At 37.8% G+C, this 21,588-nt stretch overlaps 1 protein-coding gene across 2 annotated transcripts in view; it reads right to left on the bottom strand.

Annotated features, from left to right (window-relative positions):
* Positions 1–21,588, bottom strand: part of LOC124786491 (cholinesterase) — a 185,625-nt gene that overhangs the window by 56,646 nt on the left and 107,391 nt on the right. For both annotated transcript variants that reach the window (XM_047254267.1, XM_047254268.1), the window contains exons 2-7: positions 19,386–19,661; positions 5,982–6,128; positions 1,728–1,881; positions 1,113–1,324; positions 567–737; positions 288–489 (exon numbers count right to left, since the gene is read on the bottom strand). In XM_047254267.1, the coding sequence (XP_047110223.1) occupies positions 288–489; positions 567–737; positions 1,113–1,324; positions 1,728–1,881; positions 5,982–6,128; positions 19,386–19,661 (1,162 nt within the window). The remainder of the gene's footprint in view (positions 1–287; positions 490–566; positions 738–1,112; positions 1,325–1,727; positions 1,882–5,981; positions 6,129–19,385; positions 19,662–21,588) is intronic.

The following is a 21,588-nucleotide window of genomic DNA, read 5'->3' as shown; positions in this document are numbered from 1 at the left end:
CAGTGTAGTGTTGCTTCTGCATCGGAACAGAATGTATATAGATTTTCTCAACACTTAGCAGTTCCCTCCTCATGACCATTGTCCTTTGCTCCTGATGAAGAAGAAAACCTATTTTAAAAGTTCATCTTTGAGGTACTTTGTTATTTGTGTTTTGAAGAATGTTGTTTCATTTTTCCAAATTTCAGTAAAGTGCATTTATTTGCTATTCTTCTCTATTGTGTACTGTTAGTCTGTTTTTGGTTATAGTATTTTGGGCTTACTACAAAATGTCGTATTGGTTCACTTACATATCATGTATGCTGCTTCTTGGGTTGTAACACCAGTCATGTAGCTTAAACCTTTATTGAATTCACCTCTTTTGATTAAAGACTCAGGTGTTTCTGAGAGAAATCTCCAATCTCTTTCTTTCCAACCCTCATACCAGCTGTCACCAGGCATAGTAAAATTAGTATCCAATACCGGAGCCCAAGGGAAGGTACCAACCTGAGGCTAAAAAAAATAGAGAATTCTTTTTAGACCACTGAAAGAAAATTCACTTTTTTTCTGAATAACAAGCTGCATTTTACCTGGAACTTGCTGTTTCCAAGATCAATATAGGAACGCCCCTGTTTCAAACAATTGACCAGTTTCCATGATGTTTCAATGCTGCATCCTATGTGCTGAGCATATACTCGGCTTGTGTTTTGTGCTCTGTATTTGTCTATGGTGAATGCCCAGTCAGCCAATGCAGAGCCACTCTATTTAAAAAAAAAAAAAAAAACTCATTTTCAATCTTAATACATATTACAGCGTTGATACCAACAGAAGACACATTTAAAAATTCATGGGTAATATGCTAGGTGTGCAATGATTTTAAATAATTTTATAAGTTCTTTCTTGCCACAATACGAAGTATGATATGGGTTACTGATTTTAAAAGATGAATGTTTTACTTTTGGTCCACTGTAATGGACTATTAACTTCTTGTATAGTTCAGGCCAAGATAAATAATACCAATAAGGTCAGGAAACTGGCAGACAATGTTATGTGAAAAACATTACCTCACAAGCAATTCTTTGAATGGACACTTGCCTACATAAAGCTGACTTAAGGTACTAACTAAGATTGGTTACCTGTGCGATCACTTTGCTGACTAGGTTTCTTGTGCGGGGTGCCACCATAAGCAATCCTGCTGATGCTGCCCCTGCTCCAGGCCCAAACAGAGTGATTGATTTAGAATCTCCATTGAAGAACCTGATATTGTCATTTATCCAATTTAGGGCCATTGCTTGGTCTAGGATACCATAGTTCCCAGGTGAGTTTTCATCTCCTGTGCTCAAGAAACCTTTAAACAGAAAACATAAATGTTATGTTTCAAGTTGCTTTGTTGCAAGAATTGACTTGTAGGTAAAAACAAATGTTAATGTAGGCTTCTTATGAAAGTTCTGTGGAACAGATATGATTCTTTGTCAGATGAATAATAGATCTTCTGCCAGTTCAGTTTGTCTGTACTACTTCTCTCATTACTGCTCCACCAACTATATACAACTTCTATGTCTAATGCAAAATGCTGTTTTCCCCACAAAGGGATAGCATTAAAAAGAAGGAATATAGACACAATAAGAGAAAAAGGGCAATTACATAACCAGTAAAACCCAATTATGTACTAAATGTAACACTTAAACACATCGGGTGGTTAGTAAAATTATTAACTTACAGTCTGAATTAAATATTTAAGATTGTCTCACCTAAAGCTCCCAGTCTGTAATTTATAGTCACTACAACCACTTCATAAAAACCAGCCATCATATGAGCGGGAAATAAGTTTGAGGCACCACTGGTAAAATCTCCACCATGTATATAAACCATAACAGGAAAAGGCTGTGCTCTCCCTGATGCTGTCTGGAACCAGAACAGAAAATCTTATTACTGGTTGTGCTGGAACTCAGTGGAAAGTACAGTAATATTTACATGTAACAATGAGTGAACTACATGACATTCAAGTGAGGAAAACAGCCATAAGAATTGCAAGAAACCTTAAAAAACTTCTCAGGCTGATAAAGAAACTCAAGATTTATATAAGATATGTTTTTTTTTTTTCTTATAAGGTTTCAACAAATTCATCCTTAGATTAATACATTTCTGTGGATAACATTTCACTTTTCAATACCATCAATAAAATCAAAGTTATCCAACAACACAAAACAAGTGTCCATCAAAGCTTCAGCTGTATTATTTGACATAAACGTCATCTAGCCAGCCTTCTGATGGATATGGCAGATACAGAAGTGTTTTGATGCAACTGTCACACAGTTTTACTGCAAAAATCAAACGATATGTGTGATGATGTGTTATTGTGATGGAACAGAACTTCCTTCTTGGCAATGTGCTGACCTTTAAGCTGTAAGCACATCAGGGGCAGTGGCAAGGGGGGGAGGGGGCTATGGGGGCTATAGCCCCCCCCCTCCCCCCCTCATGGAGTATCATATTACACTGGATAAAATGACTTCAGAAATCAGTGAATATATTACTCCAACAGATTCAATCTTTTTTTAATAATTATTTAGCAATATAGGTTACAATGTATTTCAAACACATTTTAACAAAAGAATAAGAGTGGAAAATAGCTTACTATATAAACCAATAAATATCATTTAACTTAAAATAGGTGTCTTATTATTTATTAAAACACATTTTTTACCCTGAACTCCAAAACAGTTACCAAAAACTACTTTAAGCAACACTAAATTTTACCAATTTGTCCACAGAGGACCCAAACTCTCCTTTAGTTAAGTGATATTCCATTCCCCCTCCCATGACCGACTTCTAGAATCGCCCCTGAAGCACATCCTTCAGTTTGTCCATTAGTACTCCCTAGTGACAGTTTTGCCTGTGGAGAGATACTTTGCAAGTGATATCTAATGAAAATAACAAAAAAGAGATAATCATGACTTCTCTTCATAATGAAAGAACATTTGCTTTAAGCATTAAGTGCACTTTCACATTTTATCACTGGCTGACATCTATTCATGTTTCATACATCCTTATCAAATGTCAGAGAAGTTACTTGGAACTGTGCTTAACATTCATGAACAATGTTCTTTTGAATGTATTTCCTGCTGAGGGTTAGCAGATGGGCAGAAATCTCTGTTATGTGCAAAGCTGCGGATGTGTACAATACAATGAAAAGAATAATTGCTGCTCACCACATAGCAAAGATGCTGAGTCGCAAAGGCACAACAAAAAGACTGTCACACAATTAGCTTTTGGCCATCTAGACTTTTGTCAGAATTAGACATCATACACACACACGCACACACTCACGCAAACACAACTCACGCATACATGATCACAGTCTCTGAAAGAGACACTGGTGTGTTGCAAATACATGTCAGGTGTGTTGTGAGACTTTTAATGACTTCTAATCTTCCAAAAATAAAATTTCTAGAATAAAAAATAATTGCTCCTATTCAAGAGTCTCACATAACAAATTTTTAAAATTTGTTTCATATAGTTGTTCCATAATTTAAAAAATGTATTGTATGTACATACTTTATGTGGTTGCTTTATTTGTCTCTAGGAAAAAGATCAAATGTAGGTGTCTTGCGAAAGTTTGAATCACAACTCTGGTATGCCTCAAAGGAACAAAGGGTTGAGAAATGCAACTGCAGTGGATACAGCCGAAGCAAAACGGTTGAAATGGTATGGGAGTGTATACTACTCGGGTGCGGACAGATGCCCTAAGAAGATGATGGAATGGATTTCAGCTGATATGAGAAGAAGAGGATCCCTGAAAATAACACGGAAAAAGAGAATCAGATGAGCTATGTCAGAGAGAAATTTTCAGGCAGAAGATTGCAAAGATTGGAGATTTTGGGAGCTAGAATGTGAGAAACAACTGTAACGTTGTATTAAATTGCAAAATATATACATATATAAGACTGTCAGATGGTATCCAAAATAGCTTATGCAAGACAAAACAGGAAGACTGAAAAATTCTGCATTTATTACTGTGGAATTCCCAGGGGTGAATTTGTAAAACTATCAGAGAGAAGGACAACTGACAACTCAGGATCGATAATGATGAGTAAGAAATGATTAATTGGCCTTTTTGATGACTTAAATTAATTGATTAATAATGTTGATTAACTGTATCCTGATAACCAGTTATTGATAGGTCATTATTTTATGTCTTTATTTTTAGGTCTATTAAGCATTCCCCTAAAATAATTTTTTTGTGGTAAAAAGGCTTATTCTAAGAAAAAGTGATACCATCATGTTTATGCTTTTCAAGCCATAACTAACAGTAGTTGCTCAGTTTTGCCAATTACATAATTATCATTTTTTTATTTTTAGCAGAAATATACACCCATTCAACATTTATTAGTAAAGCTAATTAATTTTTATCACAGATGATATAGTGAACATGCTTACAAGCACCAGTTTTTTCAGGAAGTGAACAGATGAACACTAATTTGTAACCTTTTTCCACTGAGTCTCTAACGGCAATCTGTTACTAAGTCCTATGCTTAGGAAACAGTCTTTTCAGAAGGTATGGAGGAAGCTACTATTCCCAGATATTTGCAAGACAAACTATGCAGAAAAGCATACATTGCCTCATTGTCTTTCCAGAATTGCAAAAGGGAATCATTTTTTCAGTGGATTACGTTTTGGTGTAAGATGAATTAGAGACTACATCCTGGCTGTTTGTTGTTACTGTGCTACTGCTGTATTGAAACAAGTGTCTCATGAGTGTTACACATCTCATATTCTGCAGTAGCTGGTAACCGTACTTGCGATTCTTTGACATGGGCTACTGTCTGTGTCTGCATCTTCTGAACATGACATATAATGTGCTAATGGCCATAGTTATCACCAAGGTATCTTGATAATGGAGCCACCTGAAGCAAGGATCTAGAATCATGCACAATGCCAACAGTTTGGTCTTCTCAGTATTCTGAATGCGTCTTTGGTATTGATCTTGGAGATTCTCTCTGAGATTTTTACATTCTGGTGTCAAAATATCTGCGTCTATTAACTTTCTTCACAACAAATAAATAAAGGGTATTACTTTGCTATCTGTTACATAATTTTGATCACTGATTTCTTCCATAACTCAGTATAAGGGCTGCAGAAGTTTCTTTTATAACTGAAATTTCATAACCATTGAGCATATTTGGATCTCCTGATTGTTAGCATATCAGTGCTCACTACATCTGACAAAGAAATGAAATGTTGAAGTATTAAAAAATTGAGTTCTGTGTTGTGGAGAACTGCTCAAAGAGCTTAAGAATTTTTGCACTCCAATTTTCCAGCAAACATTTGAAGTCTCTGAAATTTAACTGATATACTGACACTTTGTTTTATGTATGTAACTATTCATTTTACTGTCAAAACTATTTGTATGAATCCTATTGCTTGTTCTATGGCTTTTTGCATGCTGCCAAAACTAGTGTCTGTGAAATAATGAATGTTTTTACTTTAGTTTCAGTAAAACATAGTCAACTATATACTTATTTTTGCTGTTCATTTTTTGAACTTTGTAACAAAATGGGAAGTAGACTACCAGAATACTTAGGTGATTGTCTTTCAGAGACACATGGTTAATTTTCAAGTGATTCATAGGTGGGCGAGGAACAGAGAAAGGATGACATTGTCACTGTGCGATGAGGGAATGTGAAAGGGGGAAATGTTTACCCATTTCTGTCCACTGCTGACAACTCACAGGTTCACATACCTCATACTGATCAGCAGATATGGTATAAATTACGATAAGTTAATTTTTTCAGGGAGGACAAAGTTGGTGCATCTCAAGGTCTAAAACAGAAGGTGATGATGACAAAAAATTGTATTTCACCTGAAAATATGTTCGAGGAAATTTGAGTCTCTGCAGAGATTGTTAACTTATCCTAGTACCTAAACTTTCTATGTCTTCCAGGTGAATACAAAAACAAAATTCATATGTTTATCTTGTATGCTCTGGAGACAAGTGGTTAACTTACTGTTGGTGAATATATATTTAAGTACAGGCAGTCTTCATCCATGTCGCGAATTCCTTTTGTTGCTCCTATGTACTGTATTGGCTGTGGGCAAGCAGGGCCAAAGTCCACAGCTTGTATAAGTTGCCAGCCTCGATGTGCTCTTGGTGGCTGCCAAAAATTATAACATCAAGTTAGTAACTTCATGAAATATCCTGTGGTGAGAGAAGTTTGTTACACCATAATCTCTGTAGACGCCACTACAAAGAAACTTAATATTCAGAATATATAACTGAGATAGTATACTAATCTAAGATAAAAAAATCTTATATTTATTACAGAGAAAATTTTGGTCCTGTAATGTAAAAGTTGGTAAATCAACAACTCTTAACCATCCATAAAAATACTTCAACAAGCTCCGATAATCAAATACAGTGGTCCTGAATAAATCATCATTGATGCTTGAACAATTCAACATTTTTAGTTTATGTGCCATGGAGTGAAAATAGTGTTAAACACAAGAAACAGTTATTGACAAGTAATCTGCTAATATCTTCAGAAAATATCCACCAGCCACTGTGAATAGAAAAATAAAAGACTTTCAAACAGTGTCACAGATAATATTTGTTCTGTTTCATTCTCATGGAATGGTAAGAGATAATACTGAACATAGACTGTAATAATACCAGAAGAGCACACTTTCACCACATGTGCGTCTGTGCATGTTTTGGGGGAAGGGGAAGTAAGATTGCAGAATAGAGCACAACATGAAACAGATGAAACAAATTACTCTTTATTTTTTATTTATTTTGAGAATCAGTTCTAGCTAGGATAAAAGTGGCTTCTTTCTGCATACTGCAATAAATAATGGGCTTTCATAGGTCATGTGCTGCATTTAGAATTGAAACTTAAAATATAAAAGTTCTGTTAACCAAATAGGTATCAAGTTGTAAGTTGTAAGTTGCACAAGTACACTGATTATATTTTTAGATTTTGGCATTCTAAAATCAAGAAACACGTAAAGCAGATCTGATGAATATGTCAAAATAGAATATATTCAGTGCAGTTTTTATGCTGTTGGCCTTGTCCCATAAAATGTTGTGCTCGCTCTCTTTTTTTCTCTCCCAACATCAAGTAGTCAACCTCGTTAACATTCAGTTCACTAGCGAACAATAACTGGCTGTCTTTTATATTTGGAGAAGCATAATCAGAATACTGTTAATAACTACAATACAGACTGCTTTAAAAACCATTCTCATCTGTTGGATGACATTCAGAAAACCTTGTATATAATTTACAAACTGCATTGGTTTTCTCACCATTTGTGTTTGAGTGTTACATTTCATTAATTCTTTTTTCTCTGAGAATTACTGTGTCTACATTAGTGTATATTGTTCTGTAAGTATAGAGATTAAGCACAGGTGGCACAATATTATGCAATATCTTTTCTTGCTGTACTCCACCTGTGAATAGTATAGATGGGACAACAAAATTTACGGATAAATTAACTTAGACCTTTACTAGACCCTTTTCAATTAGCCAGTGACATATCTGAAGAGATATCACATAAAAATATTTTTTTCCCCTTGCCAGTTGAGTGAACAACTGAATTGAAGCCAGAATCTTGTAGGAAATCTACAGTTCAAAGTATGTATTTAGTCTGAAACAAAAGCAAGGCATGAGTTCCTTGAAGGATACATAGCAAATCTGCAACAACTTACCTCCCTTTCTCCACACTAAGTACACTGTATATGTGATTTACTAAATACAGTAGCAAGACAACATGCATTTGCAAGGGCTTAATGAAAGGGCTTTATGATGTGAAGTTCAGTCTTTATTGTTACTTTACATTCAATGATGACAGACATGGGTGCTTTTAACATCACAGTGACAATGTAATGATATTGAAGGTAACATGAGAATGGGTGTCCGGTGGACAGAGGACACTACTGGAGCTGTGAACAAGCACGTCATATGCGAAACACCTGCTGTACAGAAAGTAATACTGTCCACCATGGACAGGAATGTGACTCCAGAAGTTAATGGACGAGTATCCTAACACTTATCCTACAGTATCAGAAGCTAGTGGCTAGTTTACGAGAGACTCGCCAGAATGCCTTTATTAAGGTAAGAGTACACAAGGCAGATCATCAGTTTCAAATTACTGTCTTTTTTAAGAGAGGATTGAAACTCAGTGACCTGTTGTTTGGATCTGGTTCAAATCTGTATGAAATAATGACTCCTGTATGTCAATAAGCACTAGTGTCTCTGCATATTGTACTCCTGCATCAAGTGAACTTTCATACTGTTCAGGTTATAGAGGTCATTGTGAAAGACTGTTTGGATAGTGTTTATAGCTCATTGCTCACAAACATGTTTGCAGATCATTCCCCCCCCCCCCCCCTCTCTCTCTCTCTCTCTCTCTCTCTCTCTCTCTCTCTCTCTCTCTCTCTCTCTCACACACACACACACACACACACACACACACACACACTCACACTCACACAAATACAAAAAAACACACATGTTTGCATGCACATATTCTATGATGAGATATTCCAGCAGGTTAACATATTAGTTCATAGGAGAAATATTCTCCAAACTCTGGTTTGCGTGAATTTGAAAGTGGGTTGATCACTATGTTTGACTGATACAAACTATATGGAGCATTACAGAATATATTGGAGAAATTTATTCATCCTTAATATCCTCCATCAACAATTAACAGTGGCTTGTTGGCAGCTATTGTTACAGTATGGAGCATCATAGAACTGGCGCAGAATGTAACTTGCTCCTTCATTAGATTTACATGGCTGCTATAGTGCTGACTGTGCATGTGTGTGTAGCATGGTAGAAAGAAATGTTTCAGTACTTTAACCAATACAATGTTTACTGTGAAGGCAAACAAGAAACTGGTTAAAATTACAAGATGGCTGGTGCTCCAGTATGCAGAAGAGTGTCTAGGAGGATAGGTTGGAGTATGGTGAACACATGAACCACATAGATATATTTATCCAAATACTGTTATTTCAATACAGATGATTTATTTCCAACAATTCATACTTTTCTTCTGACTGTTTTCATGTGGTCCACCATGACTTCCTCTCCTGAGCCAACTCCTTCATCTCAGCGTAACAGTTCTACTCAAAGTCCTCAATTATTTGTTGGCTCTATTTCGATCTTTATCTTTATCTACAATTTTTACCCCTAAAACTCAATCTGGTACCACGAAAGTTATTTGCTGTTGTATTAATACATGTCCTATTGTACTGTCCCTTCTTTTAGTCAGAGTTTTCCATGCATTCCTTTCTGCACTGATTCTGCAGAGAAACTCATATTTCTTATCTTATCAGTCCACTTGATTTTAAGCACACTTCTGTATCACCAATCCCAAATGTTTCTATTCTGTTCTTTTTTGGTTTTCGTACAGTTTAAGATTTACTTCTGAACAATGCTGTGCTCCAGATGTATATATTCTCAGAAACTTCACCCTCAAATTATGTCTTATGTTTGATCCAGTAGACTGTTTTAGTAATGAACGCCTACTTTTTCTGTGCTTCTCTGATTGTTTTATATTCCCTGCTTTGTTATATGTAGCAGCATTCCTTCATTTCATCTACTTCATGATTCTCAATTTTGATGTCAGTGATTTTCACTTTAATTGTTCTGGAAACTGACCACCTAAACTGACATCAAAATATCTGCTCCACCTCATTATTTTGTCTTGCTGTGGTTTACTTTGAATTCATAGTGTGTGCTCATTGGACTATCAGTTCCATTTAACAGGTCCTGCAGTTCATCCTCATTTTCACTGAGGACAGCAATGTCATTTTACCCTGAATTTTAATCCCAGTCCTGAAACTTTCCTTTATTTCCATCATTGCTTCTTTGCAGTATAGATTGAACATCCCTGTCTTATATAACTTCGTTTTTCAAGCACAATGTCACACAACTGCCTCTGTGATGTCTTTAACTATCCTAAAGCTAAAGTTTGACAGTTCAGAACAATACTATTGTAACTACACTTTGGGCGAAAATGAAGTTACAGTGCCACAAACTAATGTTTTGTCTGTGAAATAAAATTGTAACTGCTCTGCTTGCTGATCCATCATACAAAGATGATGTCCAAAGCACCATAACAACAAATTCTAAATATTTTCAGTGTAACACTATCACAACTGCTGTTATGCTCCTTTTGCATTCATATCTTTGGCAGATAGTGAAGTCTTTTATTTTTATTTATTTATTTACACGTCAAGTTCCGTAGGACCAAACTGAGGAGCAAATCACCAGGGTCATGGAAGATGTCAGTACATGAAATTACAATGTAAAAGTAATAACAGATAAAAATAAAATGTTTATGAACCCAAAAAAGTCATGTCATAAGTTTAAGTAAATGCAATCAACACTACAACAAGAATCAGCTTAATTTGTCAAGGACTCCTTGACAGGAATGGCCCATGAGGGAACTCTTCAGTTAAGATTTGAAAGCACATGGATTACTGCTAAGATTCTTGAATTCTTGTGATAGCTTATTGGAAATGGATGCACCAGTATACTGCACACCTTTCTGCACAAGAGCCAAGGAAGTCCGATCCGAATGCAGGTTTGATTTCTGCTGAATATTAACTGAGTGAAAGCTGCTTGTTCTTAGGAATAAGCTGATACTGTTAATAAGAAATGACAGTAAAGAATATATATATTTAGAAGCCAATGTCAAAATACCCAGACTAGTGAACAGGGGTCGACAAGAGGTTTGTGAACTTGCACCACTTATTGCCTGAACCGCCCGTTTCTGAGCCAAAAGTATTCTTTTAGAACGGGAAGAGTTACCCCAAAATAGAAAACCATACAACATATGCAAATGAAAATTAGCAAAGTAGACTAATTTTCGTATTGAACGATCGCTTACTTCAGATACCATTCAAATGAACTGCACTATCTGAAACCGAGCCAATGTTGACCACGACATCCTTTACTACCAAGCTAGTGTCATCAGTAAACAGAAATATTTTAGAGTTACCTGTAATACTAGAGCGTATATCATTTTATAAATAAGGAACAGGAGAAGCCCCAACACTGATCCCTGGGGCACCCCCCCCGCCCTCCCCATTTGACCATACCTCACTCAGACCCCACATCATATCCATTCTCAACACTGTGAACAATGACCCTTTGCTGTCTATTGCTAAAGTAAGAGGTGAACCAATTGTGCGCTACTCTCCATATTCCACAATGGTCCAACTTCTGGAGCAATATTTTGTGATCAACACAATCAAATGCCTTAGTTAAATAAAAAAATATGCTTAGTGTTGGCAGAAGAGCCAACACTGTGTTACTAGTGGAGGCCGAAATGCATGCGTTTTAGCTCACTCAGGCTGGCGTGAAGAGGGAAGAACTATACTGACGTGAGGTCTGGAACATGACAAGGAATTAGAATTCAGAAAGCGGACATAATTAGTTTGATACTTAACTTTAATTCATTAATGATGAACGTCGCTCTTGATGGTACATGATTCACAATATTATCTGTTCAGAATACAGTCGTAGTAACTGAATATGGCGCCTTGCTAGGTCGTAGCAAATGACGTAGCTGAAGGCTATGCTAAACTGTCGTCTCTGCAAATGAGAGCGTATGTAGACAGTGAACCATCGCTAGCAAAGTCGACTGTACAACTGGGGCGAGTGCTAGGGAGTGTCTCTAGACTAGACCTGCCGTGTGGCGGCGTTCGGTCTGCAATCACTGATAGTGGCAACACGCGGGTCCGACGTATACTAATGGACCGCGGCCGATTTAAAGGCTACCACCTAGCAAGTGTGGTGTCTGGCGGTGACACCACGTTTAGCATTCAAAACCTTTTGTTTAATCCATCCACTTCCTCACACAGAAAAGAGAATATAGCATTTTCAGTTGTTAAATGACTTCTAAAGCCGAACTGTACATTTGATAGCAAATTGTGTGGTAGAAAATGATCAATTATCCTTACATACAAAGCCTTTTCAATAACTTTAGCAAAAAATGATGGCATAGAAATAGGTCTAAAATTGTCTACATTATCTCTTGCTCCTTTTTTATAAAGTGGCTTTACTACTGAGTACTTTAATCATTCTGGAAACTGACCATTCCTAAAGGAAAAATTACAAATATGGCTAAATACAAGGTTAACATGTGTAACACAGTACTTTAATATTCTGCTAGGCACTCCAGCATATCCATGAGAGTCCTTAGTCTTCAGTGATTTAATTATTGACTCAATCTCCCCCTTATCTGTATCACAGAGGAGTATTTCAAACATCAATAGCAGAAAGGCATTTGCCAAGAATGTTATATGATTCCCCCTAGAAACTAAAGTTTTATTTAATTCAGCAGCAACACTCAGAAAACAATTGTTAAACACTATACATATATTTGATTTATCAGTAACAGAAATATTATTACTACGAACTGACTATATTGTTGACCTTGTGCTACTGACCAGACACTTCCTTCACAACTGACCATATGGTTTTAATTTTATCCTGTGGATTAGCTATTCTATTTGTGTACCACATACTCTTTGCCTTCCTAATAACATTTTAAGCACCTTACAGTACTGTTTGTAATGGGCTACTGTAGCTTAATTGTGACTACTTCTAACATTTCGATATAATTCCCGCTTCGTTCTACATGATATCCTTATCCCACTAGTCAGACATCAAGGCTGCCTTTTACTGCTAGTACCCTGTTTAGAATGTTCTAATGGAAAGCAACTCTCCAAGAGCACAAGAAATGTGTTAGGGAAAGCATTATATTTGTCATCTGTGTTATTGACACTATAAACATCCTGCCACTCTCGTTCCTTAACGATGTTTAAAAAGCTCCCTATTGCCATTGGATTGAATTTCCCACATAGTTTGCAATTATATGTGACATTTGTTTGAGTACAAAAGCCTTCTAGCATTAAAATTTGTGCATCATAGTCTGAAAGGACATTCACCATTTTACTAACCAGATTTATCTTAAATGATTTATGATTTTGTTTCCTTGAATAAACAAATAAAGTTTGTGTATCATGGCACAGTTATGTTGGTATCATTGAACACTTCTGTCATTGTGAAGCATGGGAAAAGAGTTGATTGAAGCAGCAGGTGGTGTTTGAAGCTTTTTATCTACTTTGTGTTGTGTTTATTATCTAATATCACCCAGCAATCAGAGGTGTAAGTATGATCACTGTCTTTGAATGATAATATTAAAGATATTGTGGTAACAATCAATGAATCAGGTTATGCTTATAGCATAACCTAGCTTGCATTTTGTCTTTTGGTTGTAAGCATAAAAGGAGCCATGCCATATAAATGTTGCAAAAAGTTTTAGAGAAAGCACGAAATTATGATCTTCTGCAACCAGATTCTTTATCAGAAAACACAAGACATGAAGGCACACTACACAAGAGTAGTCATTCCACATTACAGTATTCATTTATCCTTGAAAAGAATGCAAAATGTTCTTGCATACATTTGGTATTACTGATCAGTGTGTAAAAACAACTTTAGGGAAACCTAGTCCAGAAGGTTAATGAGTGAGAGCAAATATGGCAAGCACACTAACATTATATGACATTATGGAAGGGATAAGAAATCATATAGATTCATTTGATAGAGTAGAGTCAGAGTCCATTAGAAAGGATAGTTTATGATAATATCTAGATAGCACCGTCAGTATTCGAAAGATATATAAAATGTACATTTGGAAGTGTCAAGAGGAGGGGAAGGAACATGCATGAGCTAGGATGTATGAAAAAGTTTTCAAAACAGAATACAACCTTGGCTTTTTCAAACCTAAAAAGGATGTATGTGAAGAGTGGGAGCCCTACAAGAACGCTGAACCAGAAAATAAGACTTCTTTAGAAGAAAAAATACAAAGATATCTGAAAAACAAATACATGGCTGGAGCAGGAAAGGTGCAGACACAGGAAAGGTGCAGACAAATTGAAGGTGCAAACTGACAGTACATTTCTATGTAGCTGTTTTGATTTTCAGGAGGTTCTCCACACTCTGCATTGTGAAGTATGTTTGCTCTATTGCAAAAGAAAGCTGAGCACCTACAATCTGGCTATGACACAGGAATGCAGAAGAGAATTTATTGAAAACATGTGTTCCTGAATACTGGACCCCCTCTTTGTACCAAGGTAAGTGATTTTGGGTCTTCATGCGCTATGAGAAAATTTGGATGCAGAGGGAAGCATGGGCGTAGTTACCTGTGTCTACAAAATTCATAAAGCAGCCAGGTGAGAATGGCAACAAGATTTTTTTTTTTTTTTTTTTTTTTTTGACAGTTGCTGTGGTCAGAACCAAAACATGTAACTGTGTAACAGTACAGTGTGAGTACTCTACAAACTGAATCAATTACCAATGAATTATTATTATTATTATTGTTATTGAGAATGGGTACACCCAGAATGAAGGAGACAACATGCACAGTATTACTGAGAGGAGAGAGAGAGAGAGAGAGGGGGGGGGGGGGAGAAATGAAAACCATTTATGTACCTCAGCAGCACAAAGTGGTAAAAGATATGATGTATATGAGATGTCACAGAAGAATCTTTTTGGATTTCAAAGGAACTTCACTGAAGGTCCGAAACTGTACTAAAGCTGAAAATGGAGAAAGAAAAGAGAGGCTGATTACCAGAGTAATAATCGTGAGAGACAAAGAACCATGGATGGTGTCTTTTAAATATGAAAATTACTCAAACTACAACATAACTGATTCAATGCACAAGTTTTAAGGTTGTATACTGTAGAAGACTTGCCATATGCTTTTTCAGTGTTAATTATAACATACAGCTTTATTGTTTTTCCTGGTCACTATTCTTTGTCATTGTTTTGTGCTTACATATTATCATATTCACGTGGTAGAAAGCTCTGGAAATAAGAAATGTCATAAAGGCATTATTACTGCCAACTGAATTTATGAAATATGATATTCACATTTGTAGCCACATGCTGATGTAGTCCAATTTCAGTGAAATATGACTGCAAACAAGATTAATGTCAGGCATCAATACCTTTATAAATAACTCCATCTCTAAATTAACTTCTGGGACATTTTTTGGTATAAAGTACTTCATAACAATGGAACAACAGGACATTCTAAGCAGCATTTGTAAGTGCACGTTTCCAGGTTGATTTCTGGGAAATACTGAAACTTTCTATTTGTTGTACTGTAAAGTTAAAGAAATGTTAGTTATGATAGTATTGCTCTGAACCATCAAATTATCATCATCCAATAGATCTTAAATGTTCTTTTTCATTTTTCTGTATATTATTATTGTCAACAACTTGGATGTGTGAGCTGTTAACCTGTTCTCACACTTATCAGTCTTTACTGCCTCTAGTGATGGGACAAATGACTATTTTTAGCAACTGACTGGTCAGTCAATTTGTCCTTTTTTGTTTAATCAGTTTTTCCAATTGAATGATACAACTGAATATAACTAGTCTCTGCAGCCAAGTCAGCTGTATGAACATTTTCACTCACTCACCAGGTTAAAGTGGTTTATACAAACATTTTCACCCACTCATAAGATTTGAATGGTTTCATTCAATGCAAGAAAACCAACTGACAAGTCTCTGTCAGTTGTGACTGTTATATGAATGTTTTCATTCAGTCTCTGAGTATGAGTGATTTTAATTACATACTTTTTCAGTCTGAGTGGCTGGAACACACAAATACGGCAGCTGAGATGGAGATGGCTTACACTCGTGATACTTCTTCCAAAAAATCGGTGGATCATGCTTCTCCTCTATATGCAGAAGCTTTTTGGACACGGAGACCGGCATGTCCTCTTGCACCTTTGTAAATTCCACTGATTCTGACTCATTTTTGTTTTTCTGTTCGATGAAAAGCGTCCAGATCATTTTCTTCTTCTTAATTTGTGATAGATAATCTTAAGCTTGAGTCACTAAACTGTCAACCACAACTCTGCCATTGTTTGGAATTTGGCTAATCCCCAGTATGATCTCACTCATAAGGTTTTCAGCACTTTAAGACACCTGAAACCACAGTTTTTGAACAGAAGGGCCAAAATAGTGCTTTGGCACAGAAGCCGGTGCTGTCCTCATAAGCTGCCTTTTTGACAGGGCCTCTAGTAGATGTTTTCTAAATGTCAACCCACCTTAGCCGTTGGAGTTCTCTGTCAATGTTCTTTGGCATGCTTGAACTAGCAGGACTACAACAGAGGCTGTTGTGAACTGTTCCCTACACAGTTCTTCTGTTAACTCGAACAGGGGTTCCAGTAGAGGAAAGTAGCTTTTTAAAATATCCCCCTCCCTCATTTGTCATAAGAAATTCACAGGTAACACATGAAAATGTCATTGTGAGGGCATCTTTGACCAACACTTGGCACTACATCAGAAGAACAGTAGAGTGCCACCTGCTGTGCATCTCCTGTTCCAGCTTTAACTGCTTTTGTTCCACCAAACTTGTGAGTCTACCACTTCAGTAGTGGCTACCTTACTGCTTTTTAAAAACTTGATGATTTTGGACATTTCTGTCTCAAGGAGCTCGGTGTCGCTGATTCAGAATGGCTGAACACATCTGACATTAATAAATTAAATTTGTGAGTAGCACATCTCGAATGAACGACATTCATTTTCCTTGCTACAGCCACCATAAGACTAGTGTTGTCAGTGACAAGAGAAAACACTGTCACCTATTCCCCATCCAGAAACAATTATTTTAACACTCTTGGTAACGTTTTCAGAAGTGTGCTGATCAGTGATGTGCACAGTGGCCAGAACAGCAGAATGCAGCTTCTGCTGCTCAAGACAATGAAGTGCGCTGATACTGTCAAAAACCCTTGTGTACTTATGTTGGTTCACACGTCAGCAGTCAGTGTGACATATTTGGTGGCAGCATATTGCCAATAACTAATCTAATTTTGAGACAACGATAATTTAACTGTTTGTGTGTCAGAGTCTTCCTGGAAGGCAAAGAATAACATGGTTCTAGTGTCTTCACTTGTTTTGTAAATTTGGTATTATAAATGAAACAAAATGCAATTTAACACTCAGCTACAGTATGAACGAGGAGATTGCCAATCGTTTCTGCTAAGAACTGAATGCACTAGCGCGTCCAATTATCGCTCCCAAGGTGCTAGAAGGGTGCGAACATCGTTACAGTGTTACCGTGTTTACAGATTGTTTATAGTGCTGGCTTGAGATAGCCCTAACTGTTCCAGAGTTTGGTATCGCATTGCGCTTGCCGGGCGTCAGCTTCGGAAAATGGAATTTTTCTGCAATTTTGTCAATATCTATGTCAAAATAAGTATGAAGTTTAACATTTCTGTCTCGTAGGAAAATCACTTTAAAATTCTGAAATTCACTCGCGGTATGGATCTCTATAATCTCTGAAAAAATCAATTACTAATTTAAATTAATGACAGGAAGGAAATGACACGTATTTTGGACAGGTCAGGAAAACTCCTGTTGATGCCTTGGGCAGATGGAAGGAATATTTTGAAGAGTTGCTCAATGTAGGTGAAAATACGATCAGTAATGTTTCAGATTTCGATGTACAATGGGATAGGAATGATGATGGAAATAGGATCACATTTGAGGAAGTGGAGAAAATGGTCAATAGATTGCAGTGCAATAAAATGGCTGGGGTGGGTGAAATTAAGTTGGAACTCATCAAATACAGTGGAATGTCAGGTCTTAAATGGCTACACAGGATAACTGAAATGGCATGGGAGTCGGGACAGGTTCCATCAGACTGGACGAAAGCAGTAATCACACCAATCTTTAAGCATGGAAACAGAAAAGATTGTAACAACTACAGAGGAATCTCTTTAATCAGCGTTGTGGGTAAAATCTTCACAGGTATTGTTGAAAGGAAAGTGTGTGTATTAGTTGAGGGCAAATTGGATGAAAACCAGTGTGGGTTTAGGCCTCTTAGAGGTTGTCAGGACCAGATCTTAGCTTATGGCAAATAATGGGGAAGCGTTACGAGTGGAACAGGGAATTGTATCTATGCTTTATAGATCTAGAAAAGGCATATGACCGGGTTCCTAGGAGGAAGTTATTATCTGTTCTACAAGATTATGGAATATGAGGCAAACTTTTGCAAGCAATTAAAGGTCTTTACGTAGATAGTCAGGCAGCATTTAGAGTTGACGGTAAATTGACTTCATGGTTCAGAGTAGTTTCAGGGGTAAGACAAGGCTGCAACCTGGCTCCACTGTTGTTCATATTATTTATGGGTCATATGTTGAGAACAATAGACTGGCTGGGTGAGATTAAGATATGTGAACACAAAATAAGCAGTCTCGCATATGCGGATGACTTAGTTGTGATGGCAGATTCGATTGAAAGTTTGCAAAGTAATATTTCAGAGCTAGATCAGAAATGTAAGGACTATGGTATGAAGATTAGTATCTCCAAAGAGAAAGTAATGTCAGTGGGAAAGACATATAAACAGATTGAGTGCCCCAAATAGGAGGAATAAAGTTAGAACAGGTGGATGGTTTCAAGCACTTTGGATGCATATTCTCACAGGATGGCAACATAGTGAAAGAACTGGAAGCAAGGTGTAGCAAAGCTAATGCAGTGAGCGCTCAGCTACGATCTACTCTCTTCTGCAAGAGGGAAGTCAGTACCGAGACTAAGTTATCTGTGCACCATTCAATCTTTTGACCAACTTTGTTGTATGGGAGTGAAAGCTGTGTGGATTCAGGTTACCTTATCAACAAGGTTGAGGTTACGGATATGAAAGTAGCTAGCATGATTGCAGGTACTAGTAGATGGGAACAATGGCAGGAGGGTGTCCACAATGAGGAAATCAAAGAAAAACTGGAAATGAACTCTATAGATGTAGCAGTCAGGGCGAACAGGCTTAGATGGTGGGGTCATGTTACACACATGGGAGAAGCAAGGTTACCCAAGAGACTCATGGATTCAGCAGTAGAGGGTAGGAGGAGTCGGGGCAGACCGAGGAGAAGGTACCTGGATTCGGTTAAGAATGGCTTTGAAATAATGGGCTTAACATCAGAAGAGGCACCAATGTTAGCACTGAATAGGAGATAATGGAGGAATTTTATAAGGAGGACTATGCTCCAGACTGAACGCTGAAAGGCATAATCAGTCTTAAATGATTGATGATGATGATGATGATGATGATGATGACAGGGTCGCGAATTTTTATGAAAGAGGCAACATTTTTCGCATAAGGGAAACTTTCCCACTCGAAAATGGACGGGCTTCGAGCTTTGCAAGTGGTAACACTGTGGAAGTTGGCAACACCAAGCTCCCACTAATGTATTGCTGGCGGGAGCAGGCCAGAAGCTCGCTATCTAATGCTAACTTACGTAAACCGGACTGCAAGGATTCACTATATAAAACGAGCGACGCCGCAGTGCGAGTCAGTCCCGCGCAAATGAAGGTGGTGGTCACCTTGAAGCGTCCCTCGTTGACGGGCGGCATGGCGTACGGGACGCCGAGGAAGACGGAGACGCTGGCCTGCACGCGCTCCACGGGCGTCTGGCCGGGCCAGAAGCCCGACTCGGGCAGCGGGTTGTCGTACAGATAGACGCGGAAGCCCTGCACCTGGCCGTAGCTCGTCTCCACCAGCACGTCGCGCTCCAGCTGGCGCGAGTCGGCGCGCTCCTTGCCCTGCAGGTCCGGCCGCCAGCCCGCCAGCACGCCCGGCAGCGGCACGCCATTGTTGTCCTGCAACAATCACAAGGGGCTCTTTCAAGTGCCGCTAGTAAAAATGGTCTGCAGGTACGTTAATTAGCTCTGTATGCAGCAATGGAAATAAGTATTCATACACTACAGCGTGGAAAAGTAAACTGCCTTTATTGACAATTGTTGCTGTTATGGTCTTCAGTCCTGAGACTGGTTTGATGCAGCTCTCCATGCTACTCTATCCTGTGCAAGCTTCTTCATCTCCCAGTACTTACTGCAACCTACATCCTTCTGAAGCTGCTTAGTGTATTCATGTCTTGGTCTCCCTCTACGATTTTTACCTTCCACGCTGCCCTCCAGTACTAAATTGGTGATCCCTTGATATCTCAGAACATGTCCTACCAACCGGTCCCTTCTTCTTGTCAAGTTGTGCCACAAACTCCTCTTCTCCCCAATTCTATCCAATACCTCCTCATTAGTTATGTGATCCACCCATCTAATCTTCAGCATTCTTCTGTAGCACCACATTTCGAAAGATTCTATTCTCTTCTTGTCCAAACTATTTACAGTCCACGTTTCACTTCCATACATGGCTACATCCATACAAATACTTTCAGAAACGGCTTCCTGACACTTAAATCTATACTCGATGTTAACAAATTTCTCTTCTTCAGAAACGCTTTCCTTGCCATTGCCAGTCTACATTTTATATCCCCTCTACTTCGACCATCATCAGTTATTTTGCTCCCCAAATAGCAAAACTCCTTTACTACTTTAAGTGTCTCATTTCCTAATCTAATTCCCTCAGCATCACCCGACTTAATTCGACTACATTCCATTATCCTCGTTTTGCTTTTGTTGATGTTCATCTTATATCCTCCTTTCAAGACGCTATCCATTCCGTTCAACTGCTCTTCCAAGTCCTTTGCTTTCTCTGACAGAATTATAATGTCATCGGCGAACCCCAAAGTTTTTATTTCTTCTCCATGGATTTTAATACCTACTCCGAATTTTTCTTTTGTTTCCTTTACTGCTTGCTCAATATACAGATTGAATAACATCGGGGAGAGGCTACAACCCTGTCTTACTCCCTTCCCAACAACTGCTTCCCTTTCATGTCCCCCGACTCTTATAACTGCCATCTGGTTTCTGTACAAATTGTAAATAGCGTTTTGCTCCCTGTATTTTACCCCTGCCACCTTCAGAATTTGAAAGAGAGTATTCCAGTCAACATTGTCAAAAGCTTTCTCTAAGTCTACAAATGCTAGAAACGTAGGTTTGCCTTTTCTTAATCTTTCTTCTAAGATAAGTCGTAAGGTTAGTATTGCCTCACGTGTTCCAACATTTCTACGGAATCCAAACTGATCTTCCCCGAGGTTCGCTTCTACCAGTTTTTCCATTCGTCTGTAAAGAATTCGCGTTAGTATTTTGCAGCTGTGACTTATTAAACTGATAGTTCGGTAATTTTCACATCTGTCAACACCTGCTTTCTTTGGGATTGGAATTATTATATTCTTCTTGAAGTCTGAGGGTATTTCGCCTGTCTCATACATCTTGCTCACCAGATGGTAGAGTTTTGTCAGGACTGGCTCTCCCAAGACCGTCAGTAGTTCTAATGGAATGTTGTCTACTCCCGGGGCCTTGTTTCGACTCAGGTCTTTCAGTGCTCTGTCAAACTCTTCACGCAGTATCGTATCTCCCATTTCATCTTCATCTACATCCCCTTCCATTTCCATAATATTGTCCTGACAATACGAAACCAAAAACACTAATTGGATATGCACTATAACATTGGCCAGTCGCCAATGCAGCTATGCTGGTATATAGAACGAGAATGAACAAGCCTTTACAAAACAAAATACAAAAACGTCTGCCAAGTTCTCTACTGCGCTGGGAATTAAGTAATCATACACCAACATAAAATGACACTTCTAACAAGGTCAGAACATGTTTAATACTTCGTATGCAT

Source organism: Schistocerca piceifrons, chromosome 1, assembly GCF_021461385.2.
Source record: "Schistocerca piceifrons isolate TAMUIC-IGC-003096 chromosome 1, iqSchPice1.1, whole genome shotgun sequence".
NCBI lineage: Eukaryota > Metazoa > Arthropoda > Insecta > Orthoptera > Acrididae > Schistocerca > Schistocerca piceifrons.
Note: the sequence above shows the minus strand (reverse complement) of the source record. Positions and strands in the feature narration are given on the sequence as shown.